This window comes from Alligator sinensis, unplaced genomic scaffold, assembly GCF_000455745.1.
Source record: "Alligator sinensis unplaced genomic scaffold, ASM45574v1 scaffold1177_1, whole genome shotgun sequence".
NCBI lineage: Eukaryota > Metazoa > Chordata > Crocodylia > Alligatoridae > Alligator > Alligator sinensis.
Window position 1 is genome coordinate 833,306 of NW_005842120.1, and position 27,589 is coordinate 860,894.

The following is a 27,589-nucleotide window of genomic DNA, read 5'->3' on the forward strand; positions in this document are numbered from 1 at the left end:
CTCACCTTGACTTTGACAGTTCTCTTTTATCCCTATATTTTCTGATCTCTAAAATGAAGCTTTCTTTGCTGATCAAACCCGTTTTCTATTCGTAGATTGTCTGCTTACTCCCTGGGTTGTCTGGGCACTTCTAGTTTTTCTAGGTAATTATTCATCCAGTTAGGTCTGGAATCCTCGTCTACAAGTTCTTCCCCTTGCTTGAGATACAGCTTTTTCCTTTTTGTCTTAGAGATTCGAACCTTCCTCCACATTCAGGTCACTGAGCCAATCAGTTCAGTAGACTTCGTTGACTGTTTCTTGATTTTTATTAGAGTCTTACTTTATGAAATGATAATACTCCCTCCCCATTACAGATATATTTTTTGTTTTATCTTCTTACTTTACATTGAATCAACTCAATTGATCACTCAGTGCAAATAGTTTTCTGTTACCAGCTCTTATTTAAGATCTTCACTGCTTACCAAATGTAAATCTAAAATAGGTGGTTCCATGAATGTTTGAAGAAATCTGTGAGCTATAGCACCTAAGAATATTGGAACACTACTATTATTAATTTGTATACCCTAATCTATATTTGGGACATTAATAACTCTCATAATGACATAATTTCTGTTAGTATTTATTTCTCAAGTAATATAAAACAATTCTCTATTTATGTTCAAATATGACACACAGATTTCACAGGCCATTAACACCCGGTGTAAACCTCTTTTACAGTGTTCTCAGAGTGACTTGGACCCAAACTGATTTCTACTGGCATGTTTCCAAAATAAAAGGGTCAGATAGCACCAGGCCCTCCAGCAGTCAGTTCCAATAAAGGGAAATTATACTTGTTTAAGTAGGGCATTGTGGAAGGTGATTAAAGCACTGTGTTGTGGCTTTGGAGGCCTGACTTAAAGGCTTTGTGGCAAGAGATATTTCTAGTCAACCTGCTGTAAATGTGTACCTGGTCTTTCAGGCAGGGGAGTCAAGGGTGGCACAGCGGCATAACTAGGGTGGGGTTACAGGGCGCTGACTTGTGGGGGTGGGAGAGCAGAGGGAGCAAAAACATGGCTTCTGCAGGAGGTGATCGCTGGAAGTGACCCAGGCACTTGATTGTGTCACTGCATTGCTGGCCAGACATGATGCTGGTCCCATACCTCTTTTGTATACTGTTGGCTACAGAAACTTATGTGCCTTAACCACACAAGCCTGATGGACCAGTAGGCTGATGTGGACCTTTGACATTTTAATACTGCTTATTCTTAGTGCCCAGCTTTCATTGACTTCTCTGGGGTTTGTGCTTTTACCTGAGGACAGAAATTGATAGTCCATCTTTTATTCTTATTTTAAAATCACAGTAGGTCAAAACATGGGCCCAGTGGAAATGGCATTATAACAAGTGCTATAATGTTCAGATAAATGGTAGGTGCAGACTCTGTAATAGTGATTTATCTCATTTAAAAGCAATGGAATAGTTGCTTCTTTCTTTTTACCACCTATCCTCATTTCTAGTATACCAGAAAAAATTAATTTGACGATGAGGAATTTTAGCTATTTACTGAACCCTGTAGGGTACCTCTTTTGGGTTCTTTAGAGCTATTGAGTTAGGAGCTCAGCGTGCCCTGTGCAACACATTGACTATAGTGACCACTAGTGAGTCCGGGGTCAAATGACTACTGGCATGCACTACTCCTTCCACCTTTAATTTGACTGAGATTCATGGATAGTAATAATTATGAGATTTACCCCACTTGAGAGAAAAGCAGCACAGTGGAGAGACAGATATTGGTTTGGAAATTACAGGATAGTGGAACAAAAGCGCAGAGCGGTTGGGTAAGTGCTGGGATGAATTCTGCTGCCCAAAGGGAGCAGTAGGGTGCTTGACAATATGGCAGACTAGACAGGACCACTTCTAGGCCAGTAACAGTTGGGACAGATCCCTTCCAGTTGCCAAAGGTGGTATCTGGTGCCCAGACAAGGCCTGCCCACTGTGTCGTACCTGTGACCAAAGTGCTGGGTCCTAGAGGTGAATGAAGATGCACCAATGTTGTCATCACTGGCCTCACAGGGATAGCATGAACGCAGAGTTGGAGAGTACTAGGCAGGACAAAGGAGGAAAGCAGGACAAAGAAGAGAGCCAGGGTGGCAGTAGGGTGCTTGACTGTATGGCAGACTAGAAAGCACCACTCTTAGTTCGGTGATGATCAGGACAAGTCCCTTCCAATTCCCAAAGGCGGTAACTGGTGTCCAGGCAAGGCCTGCCCAGCAGGTCCTACCAGTCAGAGGAAGGACCCTGGGAACAAGGGGAAAGTAAGGGGTGGTCCTTCCCCTTTACTTACCCCAGGCAGGAAAGGGAATGCTGCTGGGATCTGGAGCATGATGCCCTACATCCAGAGCCAGTGCTCGGTACAGATGGGTGGTTGTGGAGCCCAGAACCATACTTCTGGCCCTGGAGAGGGGCAGCTGAAGAGGGACTATGGCATCTGGGGAGAGAAGACACCAGAGAACTCTCAGGTTGGTGCCAGCTGGCAGACACCAGCCAGTGAAAGGCACATGACTAGAGTCACAGGTGGTTAGAGGACCACCCATGAAGACTGCTGTCTCCAATGAACAGCTGGGGCAGTGTGCCAGGTACTACAGTGAATCCTGTGGCAAAAACAGGTATCCAAATATATGGGAGGTGCAGCTTCAGACCCTGGACCTACTGGGAATGGGCAGCTTGAGCCAGCTGGTGTGAATGCCATTCTTAAATTGACATACAAAAAACTAGAACTCTTGGTTCCAAAATGATACCTTTTATTAGACCGACTGGAAAATGGCAAGAAAATTGTCCTTTTCTGCAAGCTTTTGGAATCAAAGTCCCTTTGTCAGGCTCTGGGAAAAGTGTAGATGGTACAAGATGGTAAAAAGTCCTCATAGGTAGGAAATAAAATTCATTTTTGCACAGAGGGAGCTGAAGATAGAAGTCTGTCCCTCTGGGTCCATGAGAGTCTCTTTGTGAGCTGTGTTGAGTAGCATTTTGATGTGTTGATCAGGTAGAATTCCTTCCCTGGAGATGTCAGATGGCAAGCAGGGAGGCAAAAAAAACTTCCTTGTTGTTCTGCAATGAAGCTTAAAATCCAAAATTGGCTAAAGTTCGGTATTTTCCATGTTTCAGGGTTGTACTTGATAGTCATGTTGGTCTGAGACACAAAGACATACAAAAAACTAGAACTCTTGGTTCCAAAATGATACCTTTTATTAGACCAACTGGAAAATGGCAAGAAAATTGTCCTTTTCTGCAAGCTTTCAGGATCAAAGTCCCTTCGTTAGGCTCTGGGAAAAGTGTAGATGGTACAAGATGGTAAAAAGTCCCCATAGGTAGGACATAAACTTCATTTTTGCACAGAGGGAGCTGAAGATGGAAGTCTGTCCCTCTGGAACCAAGAGTTCTAGTTTTTTGTATGTCTTTATGTTTCAGACCAACATGGCTACCATGTACACCCCTAATTCTTGAATTGAACACTCTAGCTGTAGAGTATTAAAGTTTAGAGAGGCCAGTAAACTACTGGCCTCATCTACACGTGCACTTTACTGTGGGCTAGACTAATTAGCTGCAGAATAAAGTGTCACTGTCTACACGTGCAATGCTATTAGGCATCAGTAAACTAATTTATACTACCATAAGATAGTACTGTTTTATGGCAGGGCAATTAACTGTGATTAAATGATTGTGTAGATGCTGACTGTGGGAGTAAATTGGACCTGGTCAGCCCAGCCAGCAGGAGTCCAGACTCCTGTCCGCCACCTAGCCACATGGCTCCGCACTTTCAGCACTGTCATGCCCCAGCCAGCTCCCCTACTGCCTGATGCTTCCACCTGGATCCTGGGGTAAAGCAGAGCAGGAGTGGCCCTGGTGTAAACTGCTTCACCCCAGCTCAAATTGCTGCTGTTCCAGGTGCATGTATAGATGCTGTGCATGGAAGTAGTTTATTTTGCTTGAAACTTCTCCAGTGTTTATTGCTTCAAATTAATTGCACATGTAGATGCATCCACCGTATACTTCAGTTGTATGATGTTAAAACATGCACATGCCATTATAGTTAAATAACGAGTAAAAAACTTGTGCAGTATTTTACATATGCATTTCTTTTAAATCTGTTATGTATGTGTCTGGTATTTAAGGGGAACCCCCTCTATGTCTTTTCGATAATGGAATGCTCTTCAGCAACTGATATAACTATGTTTGCTATAATGACAATTTCATAAATATTTACAACTCCAAAAATATAAAATTTGTTACAAAGGCAAACAAATTATATGCCTTGAGGCCTAAACTAACTAATGGTAGGAGTCAAGACAAACTCCTCCCAACATTTCACTCTGCATAACTGAATACATGTATTTGGGTTTTGTCCTCTTTTTGAAGCATCAGATGTTGGCCACTGCTTGAATATTGCTATAATCTATTTTGGATTTCTTCTGACTGATGAGGTGTCTTTGCTGTAGCTGTTCTTTCCTTGTTTGCTAATGCATTTTCTGTCTTGGTCTATTGTAGTTTAGTTCCCTCTCTTTGCAGTAGAATTGTTTCCCATCACTTTCTAAGGAGCTTTTTATTTAGGGCCACACATTCTTACTTTGGAGCTTAAAATCAGTTATTAATTCCTAGGTCCCCACTTTTTAAGGTAAAATGGCACAACATAAATTTAACAGTATATGTTAGTGAATTATTATTATACATATGCTGTAACATTTTTAACTTGGAATTGCATGAAGATTAACAATCTTCCTCAGTTGGTCTAATTTTCATTGACTTCAGTTCAACTACATTCATTTACATGAGCTGAGGAGCTAACCCCTTATGTTTTGAGTGGATTAACCCACTCAAAACATAAGGGGCTAGCTCCTCAGCTCATGTAAATGAATGTAATTGAACTGAAGTCAATGAAAATTAGACCAACTGAGGAAGATTGTTAATGCCTATTGAATGAGAAATAAATACATGTGGTACAGGTAGAACTATCCGCGGTTAGGCCCAGAGGGTGGTGGTTGATGGAAGCCAGTCATCGTGGTGCACTGTGACCAGTGGGGTCCTTCAGGGCTCTGTCCTTGGGCCTATACTATTCAACACCTTCATTAATGATGTGGACATTGGAATCAGAAGTGGACTGGCCAAGTTTGCCAATGACACCAAACTTTGGGGTAAAGCGTCCATACCTGAGGACAGGAGTGCGACCCAGGCTGACCTAGACAGGCTCAGGAAATAGGCAGATGAGAACCTGATGGTGTTTAACACCAAAAAATGCAAGGTTCTCCACCTTGGGAAGAAAAACCCGCAGCATGCTTATAGGCTCAGCAGTGCTATGCTGGCTAGCAATACGGACAAAAAGGACTTGGGTGTCATGATTGACCACAAGATGAATGTGAGCCATCAATGTGATGCTGCAGCTAGTAAAGTGAGCAAAATGCTGGCTTGCATCCATAGATAACTTCTCAGGCAAATCTCAGGACATCGTTCTCCCATTGTACTTGGGCTTGGTGAGGCCGCAGTTGAAGTACTATGTCCAGTTTTAGGCTCCACAATTCAAAAAGGATGTGGAGAAGCTTGAGAGAGTCCAGAGCAGAGCCACACGCATTATCAGAGGTCAGGAAAACAGACTTTATGATGAGAGGCTGAGAGCTATGGGACTCTTCAGCCTGGAGAAGCGCAGGCTCAGGGGTGATCTGATGGCTGCCTGTAAGTTTATAAGGGTTCACCAGGATCTGGGGAAACATATGTTCACCAGAGCGCCCCAAGGGATGAAAATGTCGAATGGTCACAAACTCCTCCATGACCATTTCAGGCTGGACATAAGGAAGAACTTCTTTACTGTCTGAGCCCCCAAGGTCTAGAATAGACTGCTGCCGGAGGTTGTTCAAGCACCTACTTGAAACGCCTTTAAGAGAAATTTGGATGTTTATCTTGCTGGGATCCTATGACCCCTGCTGACTTCCTGCCCCTGGGGCGGGGGCTGGACTCAAAGATCTTCTGAGGTCTCTTCCAGGCCTAATGTCTATGAAATCTATGAATCCTGGAACTCAGCTATAAGCCAGCTAGTGAAGTGTTATTAATACCATGCCAGCTAACTCTGCATAGGATCTAATCCAACTACTTATTAAAAAGGTCTGCACTTTGTCCACATTATTGTTCAAATGTTAGTAGTGCATTTCCAGCGTAAATCCTTTTTTACTCACCCACTCCGTATTGTTACATATATTTCTAGTTCATATCTATATTTCTGGTTTATACAGGGTTCCAGAACTTGATTGCTTTCTCATGTGAAGAGGTACAGTGAGAAATGACTCCACCAAGGTAGTGAAGGCGTCCTGATGTGAAGCTAGAAGAATCAGAAGAGAATTAGGTTTGCAGAGTCACATGGGATGCGTCTACACATGCTGCATCTATACATGGGCTGCGTCTACACTGTCTGGGACAGTTCTATCTTAGGCTGGGGTAATTTATTGTGTTTAAACACGTGTAGACACTGCACCCAGGAGTAGTATATTCCAGCTCAAACTGCTCTGGAGTTTATTGCTTCAGATTAATTGCACGTGTAGATGCACCCACTGTGTTTAATATGAGATTTTGAACACAGATGTGTAAACAGGAATAATGGACATGGTCCTGAATCCCTCTTCTGTCTACTTAGCACTGCTTTGACCATGCTGAAGGGACTATGAGAATGTTTACAAGGCAGTCAAAAGGTGTGGTTGTAGCTCATGTGAGGAAAAACAAGCTAAATTTAATCTAGGTAGTTTGGTCAAGAGTGGTATGACTATGGCATCGCATTTCTCAGCATGGGCCAGCTGCCTGACTATTTATCCAGGGTCATGGACAAGTTTGCAGACTTCACTCAGTCCTGCATATATGAACCAAGATAGGAAACATTTCCTGGGTCCCCATTTATTTTCCAGTGACCAATCAGCTGTCCTGGAAGTACAAATCTTCTTGCTTTTCAGAAGGCAAGACATTGTTTCACAGCATTCTTTTGGGGGCCTGATTTGGTCTAATGTCAGTGTATATTTATACTGCAGTACATTTCAGTTGAGTTACAGTAATATTAAATTAGAGTATCAGCAGTAAGAGTCTTTAATGTTATTTGTATTTAACTTGTATGCCAACTGACTAAAAAGCAACTTTGTTTCAATTGTTATACTGGATGCAATTTTATATAAAAGTTATAATATGCAAAGTGATAACATTTCAGACTATGGGAGGTAGTCTAGTGGAATTAGGGATTAACATTTTTTCCTGATTATAGGTTTATTACTTGTTGTTTTTAGCGGATGAAATTTACCGAGAATCTAAAATTTTTCAGGGAGACTTATTTTTCTTCCTTTCATTGCCATCTTATTTTACAGTTGCTTGTTCTGTAGCTGTGTCACTTTCTGAAATTGTATTCACTGTCACAGAAAGCACTGATGCTTGGCATTTTTTCAGTTGATTTTAATAATTTGTTTCTACACTTATTGCTCAAGTGATGATGGCTGAGCAGTGTTAATTGTGCCTCTGGTTTGAATGATAGCATATTTGTTATGTATGCCACCCGTTATGTGATAGAATAGCTAATAAGATTAGTTCTTAGTTGTACAGGAACTGAAGCAAGTTTCCTCTAACCCCTTGTTCTTGTTTGGTTTTTTTTCAGGCTGCTGAGGCATTTTGAGAGAAGGACAGTGCTGTAGCACACTTTTATATGCTTGCTTTCACTGGGTAAAAGCTGTGACTCACTCCTAGCCATGCTATGCTAGAGCCAAGTGATGCTTTTTAAAAGGAAGTAGTTCAAATTCTTCATCTTGTGGTCTGCAGCTTTGTTGGAGATTCTGTCAGTGAAAGAATACTTGCATCAAAGAGACCATGGCCACCTCAAGGCTAATGTCAAGATCTCCAAGAGATATTGCTAATGTCATGCAGAGGCTTCAAGGTAAGTGACTGAATCTGGATGGCCATGGCTGTCCTTTGCTCATATGGTGAGGTTCCTGTTTTCACATACAGTATTGTTAAAGGCCAGGAAACTATTTTAAAATCTTTTCTTCTTTTAAAACAGCATTCTCTACATAGATATGGGAAAGTATTCATTTATGATGTGTTTTCAGATCTTGGATTATGCAGTTCCTCTGGAGTTACATTATTAATGTTGTTAAAAGCAAGCAGTATGCAGCATGGTCTATTGGATGGGTCACTGAATTGTCCCCTTAGAGACCTAGATTTTGTTCTTGATTCCGCTGCTAACTTGCTTTGTCACCTTCAGCTATTTCATGATGCCTTTTGTAGGCATGTGCTGGACTTGGTGTGAGGGCATGTTGAGTTTTAAGTAAAGTATGGGTTGTTGTTTTTTTTAAATGTCTAGAAGCAGCCAAACTTGCTGAAAACAGACATCTTGAGTGGCTTTGGCTTGGGGCAATGCAAGTGAGAGTAGGCAGGTAGAATGGCTTTAAGAATGTCCATCCCAAAGAGTGCAAGGGATGCAGTCTAAACCTGTGTGTAAAAGCCAAGTCATTGTTTCCAACCTTTTAGCCATTGATAAATAATTTCCTAACCCACTAGCCATTGTATGGTTTTATTTTTTATAATGATTTTTCATATGTTTTACTCTCTAAAAAGCTAATAAGCATGTTCAAAATTGCTACAAGATTTTACTGTCTAGCCTCATGTAAAACTTCAAACAAAAGTAACTGTCACGGGATGGAGTCCTGCAGGATGGTCGTGATCTCTTCAAGGCCAAGTTCTCTCTTACCATGCCAAGTTGGCTCAATGAGCACCCCTATTCTCACCTACCACATCTTTGATTGAATGATTGATAGGAAGGCTGCCTTTCTGTCCTCTTGGACACGGTCTTGACTGACTCTCTGGACCCTGTGGGTTTCTGGACCCCTGGTGGGCCCTGCTCCAAGATAGATGTCACAACGGGTGTTTTGGGGCACCCTAGCCTTATGGGCTATGCGTGGCTCCAACCACCCCTTTACCATGCCCCAAGCCTCACAGATGGTACCAATGTTGTTGGTCTGGGCCTTGTTGCAGTTTGGGTCCCTTGTCCTCCCTGGGCTCTCCACCGCCCGGTCTTGCTCCGCACCTCCCTGGTGCCGGGGTCTGTGCACCCTGAATGCCGCGCCCTCTCTGGCGCCGCGGTCCCCACTCTGATGTGGGCCTCCACAGTGAGGCCTCCTCCTTCCCCTAATAGCCTCACCCAAACCACCGGTGTTATACAACAATAAACAAAACACAAGCCCCTGGGCTGTAACATAAATTCAAGCTGCCCTGCTATAATGTCACTCAAACCCTACTGGGGAATACTCCGTCCCACAACAGTATCAGGAGCTGCTCATGCAGTCAAGCCTCTCCCCCTTTGCTTGCTCTGGGAGAGCTCCTTCCCCCTTGGCTGCCGGCAGGAAACTGCCTTCCTGGCCACAGCCCTGGGATTTATATATGAGCCAGGCCCTGCCCCTTCCGGTCAGCTGACCACTGAGAGGTGTAGGCCACTAGCTCGTTCTACCTGCCCTGGTAGCCAGCAGCTGGGGCTTCCAACTCACTGCTAGGGCTCTTCCCCTAGCAGTTTCAGCTCTGTAAAGGAGCAGGACACCCTAGTGCCCTGCGACAGTAACAAATTAACATTATGTATGAAAACTGTTTAGGAGATGAACAAAGTATTTAGCTGAAAATGGACTTGGTGTTGCTTGTTAATTTGTAGTCATAGCCAAAGCTCTTAAGAAATGTCTTGTACCTTCCTTGCTTCTCAAATCAGAGCAATTCAGACTGGTATTGTTAGGATCTGGCTTCTGCTGCAGAAGCAGTAGTTAAATAAACATTCCACATTTGCCAAGATTTATAGTCATTTGAGTATAAGCCTTTTTTAGCTTGTGGTCCTGCGTTATGGATGAGCAGACAATCTGCAGCGCAGACCTCCTTTAGTCCTCATGTCACTCAGTCATCTTACTCAATTTAGATACAGCCATATGAGAGCAGGTTTGTGAATGTAAAAGATTTTGGAGCTGTGATCCTTGTCCGGTGTCACTGAATCCCAGGGCCTGCTCTGTCAGGGGCTGAACACCTGCAACTTCACTGTCAGTAGAAGAAGCTAAGTGCTCAGCATGACAAGTATCTCTTTGTTCAGAGGGATACTTTAGAGCCACCACTTTACCTGTTGTACCCTACATCACCACCTTCTTCTGTATTTAACTCTCGTGCTTTTCTGGGGCAGTGGTGGGGTGTACTGACAGTGGGAAAGCCATTGGGAACCTCATGGTACATTGAGAGGAAGAGGGCAGAAGGCACGTGGAAATCCTCTTGGCCTCTCTCTACTGGGTTTTACTCATGTTTACCTGGCAGTCTGCCCATAAGTATTTGGGAGAAGGGGAAAAAACCAAAACAAACCACAGTGAGGTCTTCTTACTGGTAGGGATTTTTAAGTCCTAATTTTTTAAATATCTCATGGAGATATTTTATGTAAATAGACCCATTAAATGTCACCTCCGAGGTGATCATTTATCTTTGAAGAGGATAAAAAAAAATCTTACTTTTAAATTATCAGGCATTGTTGCTTGGTGATTATGATTTTGCCACATGCAGTGATTCTGCCACATGCAGGGAAGTGTTAAATTTGTAAAGTCTTTAGGCAAGTTAAATGACTAATATCACGAGCTGGAGGTAAGTGCTCAGAAGGTACATGGAGTGCTGAGCTTGGGACATGTAAGGAATCTCTTTTATATTCTAGCAGGCACATATGTAGGCAACACAATGTCAACCCCTGGATTCAGGCCTTCATAGGAACTGTTTCTTCAGACCAGATCTGGGGGCAAATGTGAAATGAGGGTCTGAATCAATATCCCTTTGATCAGCACACATCCTAAGGAAGCAGGCTACAACATGTCAAAGGATGGGGGAACTTTTGTACTCACTGCATTGATTTTTCAGGGTTAATATCTTCACCAATTTACTTGAGAGGGAGATGTAACTCTGTTGAACCCTTCCTAGGTCAAATTGCAACAATTAACTTCTAACAGTCATTATTGGACCTACTCTTCTACAGTGATCTCATATGACGGACCTGGAGCTAGGAGAGAGATTCGGTAACCACAGTTTATTATTTGTAGCAGTATTTACGTATTTATAATTAGTGACCTACTGAAATCACAGTGGAAGTGTGCTGTGCAGCAGCTCCTTTAATCTCGCTTTTTTCACCATGTGCCCCTGCTCCTGCTGCTGATTGACAGAGGGGCTCCAGCAGCCCTGCCACTTGCTGCTGATTGACTGGGAGGCAGAAACCATGGTTTTAAATATGTTGTGGTCTTTGCGTCTTGCTGCTGATTGGCCTAGGGACCCTGGTGGCTCTGCTGCTTGGTGCTGATCAGCTGGGAGGCAAAAACAGCGGCATATTTAAAACCACAGTTTTGGCCTCCTGGCCAATCAGTAGCAAGCAGGTGGGCTGCCGAGGCCCCTCCGCCTATCAGTGGTGTGGTGAGGTATGTGGCAAAAAGAGCAAGATTAAAGGAACTGCTGAGCAGTGCATTTCCACCGCGATTTAGGTAGATCTCTATTTATAATCTAATACATTCTGACTCCATCCAGCCCTTGCTCTATCAGCCACTGTATTCTATTGAATAACATTCATGATATTAAGGTCTCTGTGATTGTCCTTGGAATTACTTGCCGGAGTAAGTGCTAATTGATGTAAGTACTGCAGATTAGGCCTTTAAAAGAGACAAGTTTCACCAGAAATACAAGAGTACTTGTGTTCCTACGCAGAAGAATTATAGCTAGTCAAAGATTCATGCCTTTCACAGCACTAGTAACTGCTGGTAAAAATAAAAATAAAAAGTACCGAAGACAACTCTGGTAGATTCTAGTTCCTCATGTCTTTCTATTTCTAAGCCTGACATGGATATAATTTAATTCTTTCCTGTAGTGGTACACTAGTAGAATTAAAGCTGTGCAGTCATGCTTGTGAAAATTGTCAGGAAGCAGCCACACAGTCCTGTTACATAAATGACAGTGCCCCAGTTCTTTCTGACCTTGTCATTTGCATATGCTGAGTTGGTTTTACTGGCATGTAAAGTGATATCAAAGTCAGTGCATTATACTGTTATTGCAGTCTGTTGTTTTGTCCCCTCTCCCCCAACCTCCTTCCTCTAATTTGTTAATTTTAGTAGCTTCTCTCTGTCAGCTAGGAAGAAATAAATTATTTGGGTAATATTATGTTAATAGATTTTTGTCTTTGGGGTGCTCCAGCCAGTAAGACAGGAAAATTGAATTAATTTCTATATGTATGCCTGGTACATTGCAGCAGATGCTGTTACAGTGCTGTCACATATAGTGCTTCTTGCTGGTTTGATTAAAAATGCAAACCTAATTGCTATTTTGAAATTGTTACCTATATTTTAACCTCAATTCTAATTCTCCAGTGGATAAAGTTAGACAATATACAATAACAGCTTTCTATAGCTACACAAATGCCTTACATTCCTAAATGTTAACATAAAAACAAGAAGAAATCAATTTTAAATACTTTAAGTAGAGCTGATAACTTTGGCTACTAAGCCTGATTTGGTAATAACATTTGAGTGAAGATGTTTTGTATTTTACCTCTCCATAATACAGTATATTATTACTTTGATAGTGCTCTGGGATTTCAGTATACCATGCAATGTTCAGTTTGATTTATCAAAAGGAGCAGGCAGATTGTTTATTTAGAGAGCAGGCAGATTCCACTACTGGCCTCCCTGCAGTTTATACTTGGGAAAAGAACAGCTTTGATTTACAGTGAAAACTCCATGGAACTCTTCCTAGGGGTTGCACTGAATTGGTGCACACTAAGGAAACTTGTATCATGGCCCTGCCCCAGTGGCCACACCAGCATTCTAGGTTTTGCTGATTGCCTGTAGGTCCCTGAATGGAGCATAGCTTGTGGGAGTCTTTTGCTGCAGTCTCTGTCTTAACAGATTTAGTGGTGCTGGAGAAACACCACCTGGGTTTGGAAGGAAAACAGCACTGTCATTCAGCAAGGAATGCAGTAGTGGGAAGGAAATAGACCACGAAACCCAAGTTTGAACGGAGAGAGCATTAACTACTGGGACTCTCCCAACACCCCTCAAGGTTAAGGACCAAATCTCCTCATAGCCCAGGCAGAATATTACTTTAAATTACCTAACACCATTAGGGCTATCCAACTGGTGGGCTGCAGGCTGCATGTGGCCTGCAAGAGATTAAGTTGCAGCCCTAGGACTCCTGCCCAGACACTCTCTATGGCTCCCTACAACAGGAAGTGGAGTCTCTAGGCTCTCCCTCCCTCCTCTGGCTTTTGCTAATTGTCCCTACAACAGGTGGGGCCCGTACAGTTCAATTTCAGGCCTGTATTATACAATTTCTTTATTAGCGACTAGCACCCAGTTCAAATTCGCTGATGACACCAAGATTTGGGGCGAGGTGGGCACGCTAGAAGGGAGGGACAGGATACAACTGGACCTGGACAGGTTACAGGGGTGGGCGAATGAGAATAGGATGGGATTCAATACTGACAACTGCAGGGTACTGCACTTGGGCAGGAAGAACCAGCAGCATACCTATAGGCTGGGGAACTCCCTTCTCAAAAGCACAGAGGCAGAAAGAGATCTTGGAGTCATTATTGATTCCAAGATAAATATGGGCCGCCAATATGACGACACGGTCAGGAAGGCTAACCGCACCTTGTCATGTATTCACAGATGTATCATGAGCAGGTCCAAGGAGGTGATCCTCCCCCTCTATGCAATTCTGGTCAGGCCGCAGTTGGAGTACTGCATCCAGTTCTGGGTGCCGCACTTCAGGCGGGATGTGGCCAGCATCGAGAGAGTCCAGAGGAGGGCCACTCACATGATCCAGGGACAGCAGGGCAGACCCTACGAGGAGAGGCTACGGTACCTGAACCTGTTCAGCCTTCAGAAGAGAAAGCTGAGAGGGGATCTAGTGTCTGTCTGTAAACTTACCAGAGGGGACCAGAGGGGAATGGGAGAGACCCTGTTCCCCTGAGCACCTCCTGGAATAACAAGGAATAACAGCCATAAGTTGTTTGAAAGTAGGTTCAGGCTAGATATCAGGAGGCACTACTTCACAGTCAGGGCAGCCAGGATCTGGATCCAGCTTCCAAGGGAAGTGGTGCTGGCTCCTACCTTAGGGGTCTTTAAAAGGAGGCCTTTTGATACTTACCTAGCTGGGGTCATATGAGCTTAAACTTACCAGGGGTCATATGAGTCCAGTATTCATTTCTGCCCAGGCAGGGGGTTGGACTTAATGATCTGCTCAGGTCCCTTCTGACCCTACATCTCTGCATAGATTTAATTGGATCTATGATTTCAGTGGGTCGATACCAGATTGCCATTTCTCAAGCTAGTTATTTAGCATTGTCTGTGCATATGGAAATCGATTTCACAATGAGCCTTGGCAGCTCCCCTTTCTCTAGTTTAATATGAACCTATGAACCTTGGTGGCACGGCAGTGTGATGTCTGGTACTAGGAGCAGAGGGTGAGCCTAGAGCCACATGGGCATGGGTTGAAGTAGGTTGGGGTGAGGCATGTGGCTCACCCTTGTGCAACCCATGGGTGTACAGCCCTCACTGATGCGGCCCATGAGGTATTAGACCCTGAGCTGCTTAAAAGTTGGACAGTTCTGCCATATGTGATCAACTGTAAGTGATGATGACATTCCTTTCATAAAATTATTAAAGTACTGTTAGTTCTTCTGTATACGTTTCCCTTTTCTCTCTTACTCTCTCCTTCTCTCTCTCTGTCTCTTTCTGTTTTTCTTTTGTTCTTTTTTTCTCACAGCAGTAGCACAGGTGTCCTAGATCAGGTATTAGATACCTTTTTTGTCACTGACAGAGATATGGGTTTTCCGGAAAATTTTAAATTGGAAAATTTTCCGGAAAATTTTCCAGTGCCCTAAATAGAGCATGATCTAATTTAGCATGTCTACTTGACTTATATTTAGTAAACAAAACTAAAATAGTACCTCCATGTTGGTTTTATGTCCCAATAGCCACACATATTTGAAGTGAAATATTTGATTAGGAAAAAAATGAAATACAGCACATTTAATGTAGTTTACATGTTATATTCAAACAAATTCAAAGCTTTATGTGGAAAGAAAATATTTTTATTGGAATACTTGTAAAAATGTAAAGACAATACACAATAGCATGTGCTTCCTTTACATTGTTTGTTTAAATTTAAGAAACCCCCCCGAAGGCACTGAAAACTGTTGACACACTAATTTTAGCACACCCAAAGTACTGTGCATGATATGCCGTGCTTTGGTTTTGATTTGACCTGCACAGCCAATTAGGTGAATTCATAACTTGATTTTTGGTTTGGATTATTATGTGAGTGTATTTACCCCTCCTGTTTACAAATCAGTAAAACATATATGTACTCTCACACACTTCCTAGGGATAATCACTTGAAAAACATTAATTACAACTTTGAAACTGCCAAGCTTGCCTAATATTGTATTGGCATCCATTCATTGTTACTAATGAACTGTTACTCCATCTTTTGAAGTCAATCCTTAACATTATGCATGGGCTTAAACGTGCTAGATCATGGCCAAAATGCTCAGCATCTTGTACAATTGATTTTTTTAGTCCCTGATCACATTTAGCTCCTTTTTGCTCTCTTGCCAGGGCTGCCTCTCCTCCTGGTGCCAAATAGATGCTACTTCTAAGTTTTGTCTCTGGTGACTTTCCTTTGTGGGAATTTTCTGAATCCTTGAAATTTTCTGGTTTGATTCATGAGTTTTCTTCTGAAATACTCCAACTGCTCAGTTAACTTGGTTCTCTTTCTGAAGTGAATAAGCTGCATTGTTCCATCCATATTATTACGTACTAGATTTGGGCTAAAAGGACTTATGATTGATAGCACTTGCCTAAAGGTTCTTGAATAGCAAAAAAAATTTAGTTTTGGATAAAGGGAAGAAAGAAGAAGGAAGTTCAAATGGTGACTTTTGTCTGAATAATGTTACACTCAATACGTTACGTAACAGGAAATCAATATACTTGTTTCAATGTGGAAGAGTTACGGGTAATAAATGTTTATGATAATTTTGGAAAACATTTTGGATGTGTAGCCCGGGTAACTCGGGTATATACTCCCCTTCTCCAACTGAAGAGGATTGTTAGCTGGCAGGTGTGCTGTGGGCGAACTGCAGACCGCCCAGTTTCCCTCCATCCCTATAGAGCCAGGTCAGGACAGTCAGGGGACTTAACTATATATGCATTTATTTACATTAACTTATCACAAGGAAAAGAAACATGAATATAAACATGGGTACTATATATATATAAGATATCTAAACAAATAACATAAACAATACCCTCTGGGTAAATGCCGTAAAACCTTATACCAGTGCTCCAGATACAGGTAAGTCACAGGTAAGTATCTGATCTGAAACAGATAAACCCCAAAATAAACATAATCCCAAGGGAAAACCCCAATGCCTTTGGGCTTTTCCCAAGCCCTACAAGGAAGCTGTTAACTTTAGGGGGGCCCTCCCAGTAGGACCTCCACTTTCAGGAGCCCTTAACTAACCAGGGGGGACTCCCCCTCCCCTGTGGGAATCCTCTTTTCCCTGCAACTCAGAGCTCCCAGGCTTGGAGGGTGGCCCTTGACCTCTGCACCAAGCTGCTCTCTCACCTGCAGTGGGCTTTGTGGGCGTCGCTGTCCTCTGGAACAAGGCTCCTCTATGCAGGGCTTCTGGGGCCTCTGGCTCGGCCCTGTCTGCTGCTTCAGTAGCCCAAGCACCGTCTGGCTCCCTGGACTCAACCTTTTGCTATGGGTTGGAGGCCTGGGCTGCCTTGCGCAGCACCAGGCTTGGTCCGATCCCGGACCCTCTGTGCAGTGTCTCCTGCACCGAGCTCCCAGCCTCATTCCAGGGGTTGAGGACCTGAGCCGCCCAAGTGGTCCAAAGGTCCTACTTGGTACACCAGCCTGTGTGCGGTGTCTCTGGCCACACGCCAGAGGTTGCAGACCTGCCTCACACAGCTCCCAGGGTCTGGACGCTGTGCGCCATGCTGCACACCGAGAGCCTAGCTGCTGGAGCCATCCACCATTCCCTGCTGATGGAAGTCTTCAGGGCCGCTTCTGGGCTACTGCTTCACCCTGCTGAGCAGCTCTCCTCAGCTCTTCTAAGCCCCGCTCTTCTCTCTTCTCTGTCCCGGATGTGTCCATCATGCTGGGCACGCAGCTCCTTTTATACACTCCAGGGCTCAGCCCCTGAAGTCTTCTGGACCTGAGTGTTGTGGTCTTCAATCAGGTCAGGGGTGGGGAGAGAATTCCTCTTCCCCTCCCCTCAGGAAAGGGGTGTGACTTAACTCCTCTTGCTGCCTCCTGATTGGTGGATGGGCACCACCAATCAAAACAGCAAGATTTCAAGCCTGGGACTCAACCTAAGCTCCAAAAGGCAAGCCTGCTACAGATGGTTAAGGAAGCCAGGTACATTCATTGTAGAGAAAAAGAGACTACAGCCTTGGAACTGTGTAGAAAGTCATGAACAAGACAAACAGAAAGGAAAATAAGTCAATTGTTTTCACTTATTAGGCTTGAGCTGTAGCCAGACAGAACCAGGTTAAATATTAAACTAGGGAAAGGGGAACTGCCAAGGCTCGTTGTGAAATCGATTTTCATATGCACATTCCATAGCTAAATAACTAGCTTGAGAAATGGCAATCTGGTATTGACCCACTGAAATCATAGATCCAATTAAATCTATGCAGAGATAGACTAGGAGAAAGTTTTGGAAAAGATAATCAAAACTATCTTTAATGAGTCCTAGAAATTACTAAAGGGTCATGTTGTATTGAAATGGTTTATGATATGGAGCAACAAAAATAGTTCAATAAAAAAATATATCCTATCCTGGGTTTACTGGTTTGCAGTGTATACACTCCTCACCAGGAGTTCAGTGTCAGTCTAGTATATGGTATGAAATGTTCATTTTAGCATAGTTCAGTTAAAGGGGCAGCATTTTTCTGATGTTTTGTTTAAATTGATTTTTTTTATTTAAAAAAATGTCCATTATGTATAAATTCCTCAGAGCAAGTTTAAAAATATTTCCTCTCTCTGCTGATTTTTTTTCACTTGTATCCTGTTCTTTAGCTTTTTCTACCAGGATGAATTACAGAGAACACAGAACAATATGTTCCTATTCAGTTTTCTTAGTTCTCTCCTACCCTCAGTTATGATGATAGCAGAGCTGTTAGACTAGGGGCAATTGGTTAACTTGTTTTCCTTTTTCTGGTTGGAAGACTAGCTTTGGTGACAGCAGACTACAAAGCACTAGAGTAGTGGATTTGTTATTATTATAAGTATTATTAGTTTATACTAGATTACAAATTATCAAAATTCTACCAGTGCTGTGTCCTTGTTTTGGTTCATTCTTATGGGATGTTTTACACTGAAAATAGAAATATTTTTTCTTAAGAAAATAAAGGAGTAAAAAGAGGAGTGATGGCTTACTTAAAAAATATTTAAAAGAGGAGGATATACCTTGTATAGTATTATTGACAAGAACTGGTACACTTCTAAAACTAAAACATATTTGATATTCAGAGATGCTAAATATTGCCATACACTGGTAATTTTTTGTTGATGAATTTTAAGGTGGTGTTATTTGAGGACTGTTAAGTGTAAGCAATTAAGCATCAGGTCTGAAGGTGGATGAGAATGAAAATTGCATAATTATATTTATTTTTGAAAACCCCAACTATATATTCCAGGGATGCTGAAAACTAAAGGAGTTTAGCAATAAGGTTGAGTCTTTGATGTAGAATTGGGGGATTATACATTTGAAAAACCAAATCTCAGTCTTGCAAATCAAGTTGATATGCTCTTCATTTTTAGGCAGGTTTTGATGTGTACTCATCAGCTCTGTGACATCAATTTCATTTACATTTGTAAGTTGACTTGTATACAATTCATTTTACACATAATAAAATTAAACTGTACCTTTATAAAGCTATTTTATACAAGCACCTTCCTGCAATTAACCATTTACATTTCATGTCATGTTTAATTTGCTTTTGGTGAGTTTACAACAGATATTGTGCACCCTAAATACTATTCTTTTTTTGGACTTTCAGCTCTAGGGTTTTTCTTTTCTTAATAGAGGAACTGGAAATTGCAAAATGACATGGCTCTTGTCCTCAGTTACTAATTAATAAGGTATGAAAACAGAACATGAAAGAAAGTCTCAGGGCATGTCTACACATGCAATTAATGTGTACAAATAAACTCTGGAGCATATTGCTCTGTAGTTTTTTGCCCTCGGTTGCACATTCAAATAGGATACCTGGTAGCAAAAGCACCAGAGTATATTGCTGCAGAGTTTATTTGTGCACAGCACATTGAGCCCAGTTGGAGCATCCTAGCTGGTAGCAGCCCAGGGTTGCTTCAGCTGGTCTCAGTGTGCTGGGGAGGGGCTGGCTGGGGCACGGGGTTGCTTCATTGTGGGGCTAGGCAGCATGAAGCCCTTACACTGAAGCACACTCATGCCCTAGCCAGCCAGGCAGTGTCTACATGTGCACTGCTGCACACAAAAAAATTTACAAGTACTAGCCTGATCCTGAGTTTATTAGTTTTGTGTGCCCTAACACAGAGATGTTTAATGCAGACCTAATTAGGCAGCTCCACAGTAAATGTCTCATGTAGATGTGCCTTCTGTTAGCTATACTATAGTGTAAAGGGAAAAACATTTTACTGGGGAATGTCTACCACTCTTGTGGAAATTAGAAATTTTGTTACCATTATTTACAGGGGTGTAGGTTGTAGCCGTGTTGGTCTAAGGACATAGGCAGACAAGGTTCTGGGTGAATCTGATACCTTTTATTAGACCAACTTAAATAGCTGGAAAACAATTATTAAGCAAGCTTTCGGGTTCAAAAACACTTTGTCAGGCTAAGGACGTTTCTGCAGTTGGTGTGTGCTCTTCCCATTACCATTATTTAGTCTTTGAGTTCAAAGTATGCAGTTGAAAGATTAAAACTTGCATGCAAAAATAGCACCTAACCATTACTAACAATTTTTGTCCTACACTATTTCTAGTTAGAAAATACTTTTTGTAAATTACACTTGTAAAAACAAATGATTTACCCTAGTTTTTGTTGCAGGCTTCTGTGAGAGTCACATCACAGAATTCTAATTTTAGACTCAGACAAGCTTTTGTTCATTAAGGACCTATCTATCCAAGCAGTTCATTTCAGATTCTTTGTTATAAACTAGGCCTTGAAAAATCCAGTCACTTCAATTTCAAGAAAAACTTTCCAATAATGAATTGTGTATAGCTTGCTTCAGTGCTTCTGCTGGAGTCTATAAACAACACTAGTGGCTCTGCTGCTTCTCAGTCTTGCAAATCCACTGATAGGAGTTTAATTATTTACAGTAAGCTAGGAAAGTGAATATATACCACTCTTGATAAGTTTTATATTTTAATATGAATTCTGTTTTGATTAAAAACCTAACAAACAGTGCAACTGTGCTATTTCTTTAAATCATGGATATTTGGCTTTGTTGTAGGTATTTGTTTTATGTGGATCTTAGTAGCAAAGTATTTTTCACACTGGTTAATTATACAGTACAGATCTAGTATTTTTTTTAGAATCTATGTGAAGGACTTGTAGCTGACCCATAATTATGAACACTGTGCTCTGCCTAATAAGACAAATACTGTAAAACTATATTGGTTTATGGGAAAGCACACTCTGTGCACATACTAATTTATTCAGTAGCAGAGCTGTTAGAGAGCTAGAAAAAAATCATCACTGTATCACAAGGTAAATAATCTCTGGGTAAATACAGCAAGGGTCAATGCCAAGCTATTAAACTGTGAGGATGCGGCTTCCTTGGTTCCAAAGCTGTACAGTTGTTTTCCAAGCCTATGACTAAGCGAATCAAAAAGACTTCAACCAGTTTAGGTAAGGTAGACATAAGTTGTATTACTTTAAAAAAAAAATCTTGTATGCTTTATGTTCCTACTGGCAAGATTAAACAATAGTTTCTTTTAAGAAAGCTGTCTGTTTACCGTTACCATTTGTCACAGGATCCAAAAGGAAACACTTGCAGAGACCATTTCCAGTTGGGTGTGCTGAGTAATCATTGTTGGTACATGGGGGATGCCTGTAGCTCAGGGACCCAGTTTAACAGCAGAAGAATTGTGGGAATCCACACCAGGACAAGTAAAGACATGAAGCCAGGTACCTGAAGGAAGTACAGTCACAGAGAGTAGAAGAGGCAGCAAAGGTGCAACTAGTTCTCTGTAACAGCCTTTCATTTACATTAGTTAAAATTTTCAGGAAGGAATGTAACAGTGTTTTGAGTGGTAGGGAGCTAGGGACAGGATGGGGGTCAGGGAGTTGGGTGTGATTTTCTTTCTTTCTTTTTTTCTTTTTTTGGATTCTTATTTGTCCAAACAAATTAATTTTCTAGTTATATCCGCTAAGCCACAAAATCTGCCTAAGAGCAAAACCCTACAGCACAAACTGCTCCCCGATAAAGCCGTGTCTCTGTCCGTCTTATCTCTTTATAATACTCCCATCTCTGCAGAATCTAGTCATTAGCTCATGCCATTGTTTTAGCATGAGATATTGTTTTAAATGTTAATGTACAGAACATAAATATTAATTGGTATGCAACGGTTTAAATTCATGTAATTTCTTTATTATTATTTCACCAGATTTTGTAGAAATATATTTCATTATTTGTTACATGCTGTTTAGTTATTTTAAGAGGATTAGTCCTTCTTTTGTGCACATTGGTTTAACCGACTGTGCAGAATCTATGTAAGCCATTTATAATACTATTATGATTAAGACACAAACTAGCCAAACCAGGGGAATCTCAAGTTAAGGACTGTCACTGTAACTCATGGCATGGGTCTTGAAAGTGTCAGTCACCTTCTGTATACATATGGCAGATGCTGCAGAAAGAGAATTTCACATTGGTTTATGTGAATTACTGGTCTCTTTTCAGCTGGGACAATTTCTAGGGAAATTTTACCAGTTTTTCCATGAATGCAAAGGATCCTGACTAGGATCAGGGACAGACTTGGTGCCAAGTCATTGAATGTGTTGACGCCTGCCAAAATCTCTTACTGCACACAAGCTTAATGTGCAGTAAATTTAGTTGCACTTAAATGCATGTGTAGATGCGCCCTATAGGTACTTGTCTATAGCATTTATTTTTGGGTATTGTGATAGGGTTTCTATAGGATTTTTTTTTGCTTATTTTTCTAACTCTTAACTTCATAAATTTATATTTTCTTCTCACTTTGACCCAAACTAAAATGGAACAGACATTCACCTTCTGTCCCCACTCCCCCACATCTAAGATCAGATCAGAACTGAGACTGTGAACTTGTCTTTGCTGTATTGTTAGATCAAGTTTCACCTATAACCAGCTCCTGTTCACAACCTCTAGCTCAGCATTTCTCAACCTGTGGGTCATGACTCAAAATTGGGTCACAAGAATATGCAAAAGGGTCACAAACAAACTTTAAAAATGAATTATCCTTTAAAGGAGAAAAACATGGGAAACAGTGGCTTTTCCCTTGCAGGCTGGCAGAGTTCAAGCCTGCAAGGTGCTGCTTGGAATCCCCCACTGCCCCACACACCAACCCCATACCCCACACCAGGGGACTGGGGCCTGGAGTTGTAACTTACGTGCTGCTAGTAATGGAAGCAGGATGCAGAAGCTTAAGTTATGACAACTCATCAGATACTAATCTAATCATTCTAATAATCCAGTGACTCTGTGCTGCCAATAAAATTACTCTGTGTATCTCCTATGTTGCTTTTCAGCATGGCTTCTTTCATTCAGTTAGAACTGAACTAGAGCTACCTGGCATGGAGTCCTTTGCATGCAGCTCAAGCTGATACCTTGAAGACAAATCCTACTATACAGGAATTTTCATGCCTATATTGTGGACAGTGTTGATGCAGAATAATAGTGGGTTTTTTTGGTCTGTTTTAAACAAATCTACTCAGCAGCACAAAACCACATAAATTTGCAAAGCTATGTTGTATTCTGTTGTGGATCCTAATGGATGACTAACTTGGTGCATCATAAGAATCCTGAATGAGGTGTTAAAATATTATTATACAACACTGATACCAAAATTCATATGAAAGCAGGAGTTTCTGTGGCTATATAATAAGTATTTTTCTGATCTTAATAATGAGTTTAAATTATGATGTTTTAAGTTGATACTGTGTCGATATTTTTAAAGAACAAAACATTATTTTAGGGGATTCAAGTGTTTGAAACAAGAGGAAAACCTGTTTGATTTTGCCATTTTCTAATTTAAAATTACCTGAGATGGTTTTATTCAATTTTTAAACCAGAAGCTAATTGCACTTTGTGCCAAGTTTCAGCTTGAGGTTATTTTCACTGACTTGGTTAAAAAAACCTCAGCAATGGATTTTTTAATGGAAATGCTGACTCAGCCATAGCAGGCCTGGTTATAATAGTATCTATTTTCTTAGCATTTTTTTTCCTTAAGGAGACATTCACTGAGTGGTCTTGAAGTATAGTTAGTGAATGGTTACAAAGAGTAGCTTGCTGATGTACGTTATGTTATTTGATCAAGAACATAAGCCACTAAGCTTTTTCTTTGGAAAACTGGAGACAATAGTAAGGTACTATGCTGAACTCTTGTAAGTTACAGGGCAGAACCTAGTTAGTTGTTTCCAAAGAAAGCATGAAACTTATTTTCCATGCTACTTAATGAGGATGTTGGGATGAAACACAGTGTTGCAAACCCAAAACTAACCACCAAAAATATAAATGTCTCCACTTCTATTTTTATAATGAAAAGCACAGATTTGCTTAGATGGACAAAATCTGTTGCCTATTCCTTATTTGTAAGTAATTGAATAGTCTGAGAATAAATTCCTTTAAAATGGTTTTAAATACTTGTGTTGATGGTTTTATTTCTTCTCAGAACCTTGATAAAACTGTATATCCATGTATATTTGTTTAGTCCTTTTTCAAGAAAAACATTGGATTTATTTGATCAGGAAAATAAATCTTTTCCCTGCTTTTATTACTGTCAGCACAGATTTCTACAATACAGACTAAAACCAACATGGTTTCCATTGCAACTTTTGGTGTGTCTTCAAAAGCAGATATCTAAGATAAAAAAGTTTTGTTGATTTGTGCCTCTTGTACAATAATATTTCAGTAATTCTTCTATGTAAATTCTCATACCATATACCATACAATAGTATGTGAATGCTTATGTTCCATAGAGACTTCTGGACTGTGGGACTTAGGAACTTTACTCCTGTGCAAGGTACTTGAAGAGGCAAAAGATATACCCTGAACTAGTTCATGTTAATCTTTTGCTTGACTGGACCACTGCCTCTATAAGTTATGCAGATTCTCTCTGAATTGTACAAAAAAACATGGTGACCTGAGTTTCACGTCTCTGGACTGAAAAAAATTGAGGAGCAAATTTTATCTTTAAAGTTATTTTTCCCTTCTATCTAGTTTCTCATATTCATACCGATTACCATAGCTTAATTACCAGATAAATATTTTTAAAAGATACAATACATGCTTCTCGTCCCAGATGTCAAAAACAGGTGGTTAGTTAGAACAAGGGTGAGTGTGTGTGAGAGAGCAGGGGACACACCTATTGATGGAAAGGTAGGATGAAGAAATGAGTCTGTATAAACTTGCAAAATGCAGTGACAGAGATCCATTGTCATTCTTATCTTTGATGGTAAAGTGTTGTGTAGTCTTGGCTAAGCTCTCATTAAATTATTTCCTGATGTCACAAGCCTTTCAGTGTTGGTTGACAAGATCATTTTTACAGTGGAATGTAGCTGCCATAGGAGCTTGTGCTATGGAAGAAGTGATATTTTAGGTAGGCAGAAATCAATCCCACACAGGATTCTACAGATCAAAGATTGAGAGGGAACCTAAATGCTGTATTTATTCAGTATCAAACTATGGAAAAAAGCCAAGGTTACCAAGGCCACTGACAGACTTTCAGTTAAAGGATGGGATTTGATTTGCCATCCCAACAATCGTGCCTTCTGCCATGCCACATACATGGCAGGAGATGTGGGATCAGGGATCGATCTCAATTGTGCTCGAATGCTGGTATAGGAGGAGCTCTGGATCAAGATCCCAGGCTCCCTCTGCACCAACAAGTAGCAAGCCAGGCCCCTGGTACACCCCTTGGTCAAAGACCTAGTCAGCTGAGCGGTGCTCCCAGCCCCCAGAATGCATTGGAACCCTTCACTCCAGTGCAGTCCTGTGGCTTAGGGGGTCAGTCAGCTGATTTGGACTCCCAGCCCCAGGAACACACCAGAGTTCTTCAAGACTGGTGTGCTCCTGTTGCTGGGAGTGCTAGCCAGCTGATTGGCACAGGATCACGCCTGACTAAACCTTCTGAACCACGTGTCTGTCTAATTTGTTCTTGCAAAGTTCCAAGGATGTAGATTCCACAGTTTTTCTAGGTAGCTTGTTGCAGTGCTTGCCCACCCTTATAGTCAGAAAGTTACTCTTAATCTCCAACTAAATTTACCCTGATGCAGCTCAAGGCCTTTGCTCCTAGTCCTCACAGCGACATAGAAAAGCCCATCTCCATCCTCGCTATAATTATCCTTCAGGTATTTGAAGGCTGTTATAACATCCCCCCTCAGTCTTCTCTTCTCCAAGCTAAATAGCCCTAGTTCTTTCAGCCTTTTCTCATAAGTCTTGCCTCCCAAGCCTCTAATAATTTTTGTTGCTCTGCATTGGACTCTTTCTAAACTGTCCACATCTTTCTTGAAGTGTGGGGCCCAAAACTGGACACAGTAGTCCAGGTGAGGCCTCATTCATGTTGAATAGAGCAGAGGAACCACTTCCCTTGATTTGGAAGTGATACCCCTGTTAATACAATCCAGTAAGATGTTGGGTTTTTTTTGTTTTTTTTTTGCAACAAGATGCACCATTGGCTCATATTTAGCTTATGGTCCTCAACAACTCTCCAGGTTCTTCTCTGCAGTAGTGCAGTTTAGCCATTCATTTCCCAGTCTGTATTTCTGCATGCAGTGATTCTGTCCCAAGTGCAGGACTTTGCAATTGCCTTTACTGAATCTCAGCTGCTTGATTGCAGACCATTTCTTCAGTTATTTCAGGTCATTCTGAATCCTGGCTCTGCTCTCCAGAGTATCTGTGACTCCACCAAATTTGGCGTCATCGACAAATTTGATAAGCATACACTTGATCCCATCATCAACATTATTAATAAAGATATTGTACAATATTGGACCCAGGACAGACCCCTGGGGAACCCCACTTGATTCCTCCCGACTAAACATTGAGCCATTGATGACTACTTGTTCAGTGTAATGATTCAACTAATTATGTATCCACTTTACAGTATTTTTGTCATCTATATTTCCTTAGCTTGTTAATGAGAATGTTATGAGAGAGAGAGAGAGTATCAAAAGCCTTGCTAAAGTCAAGGTATATCACATCCATTCATCTCCACACCATCCATAGAGCCCATCACCTTATCATAGAAGGAAGGTAGGTTGGTCAGGCATGACTTGCTTTGGGTGAATCCATGCTGGCTGTTCCTGTTCATTTTGTTCTCCTCTAGGTGCTTAGAAAGTGGATATTAATGCCATTTAGGTTTCACTTGATATGGCTACATATACATACAAGCCATATTAGTGGTATCAAAATTGCTAATGTTCTTGAATTCCAGTGGTTCACTTACAAGTAGGCATTGGTTTTGAGTTATCTTGGATATAACCTTTTCTTAGTATGCATCAATTATATTTAAAATTGATGCTATGTAGCAATTTTATTTATATTTCTAGAATACATAAACGTCCTGCCAAAAAATGATAATCTTGATAGGAGGTTTGAGCATAGTATAGCTTTCTCTACAAATTAAACTTGTGTTAAATATAAAGAACTCTCATTTTTGGCAGCTGCTCCTTAGGGCGCATCTACTCATGCTATTAATTCAAGTAGGCTTACTGTGCAGTAAAAATATGGTGCAGTAAGTCTACCTGGGAACATGTCTACACGTGCTCCCTCTTGGGAGCATTTTTGCTCTCAATGGGTGCATCCAGATGAGTGTGCCCGTGTCTCCTGCAGCATCCCAAACCAGTTTGAGCTGCTGAAAGAGGTATGCTGGGAACAAAAAACATTCCCCATGTTGCATATTTGCAGCGTGGGGTCAGAATTTGATACCTGGAGATCCAGGTATCAAAAAATACCCCAGGGGAAAAAAGTGGTGTAGGGCACAGTCCCAGAATGTGCCCTGAGGCAACCGGAGGCCCAGGTCCTCCACAGAGATACTCTGGTAGTCAGCCAAACCATCTCTGTGGCTGGCCCTTGCCCTGGTGCTGATGCACGCTGCCTGCCTATGCAGGGCAAGCAGCAGTGCAGGAGTCAGGAAACTGGACCTGGGCTCCGTGCCAGGTAAGTAGGGGGGGACTGTGCAGCTCAGGAAGGGTGGGTCCCTTGCCCACCACCCATGCAGTTCCAGCCCCCATCAGCCCCCACCAGGCCCCTGCCCCCCGACACGGCCTGCACCCCCCCCCAGGCGCCCGCCGGGGGCTGGGGGGC

At 41.6% G+C, this 27,589-nt stretch overlaps 1 protein-coding gene across 1 annotated transcript in view; it reads left to right on the top strand.

Annotated features, from left to right (window-relative positions):
- Positions 1-6,326: 6,326 nt before the first annotated feature.
- The window catches only part of SYNE1 (spectrin repeat containing nuclear envelope protein 1), a 522,133-nt gene continuing 500,870 nt past the window's right edge, over positions 6,327-27,589 (top strand). Inside the window, 2 exon segments of the mRNA XM_025205597.1 lie at positions 6,327-6,362; positions 7,647-7,922. Of these exon segments, the coding sequence (XP_025061382.1) occupies positions 7,856-7,922 (67 nt within the window). The 5' untranslated portion in view covers positions 6,327-6,362; positions 7,647-7,855.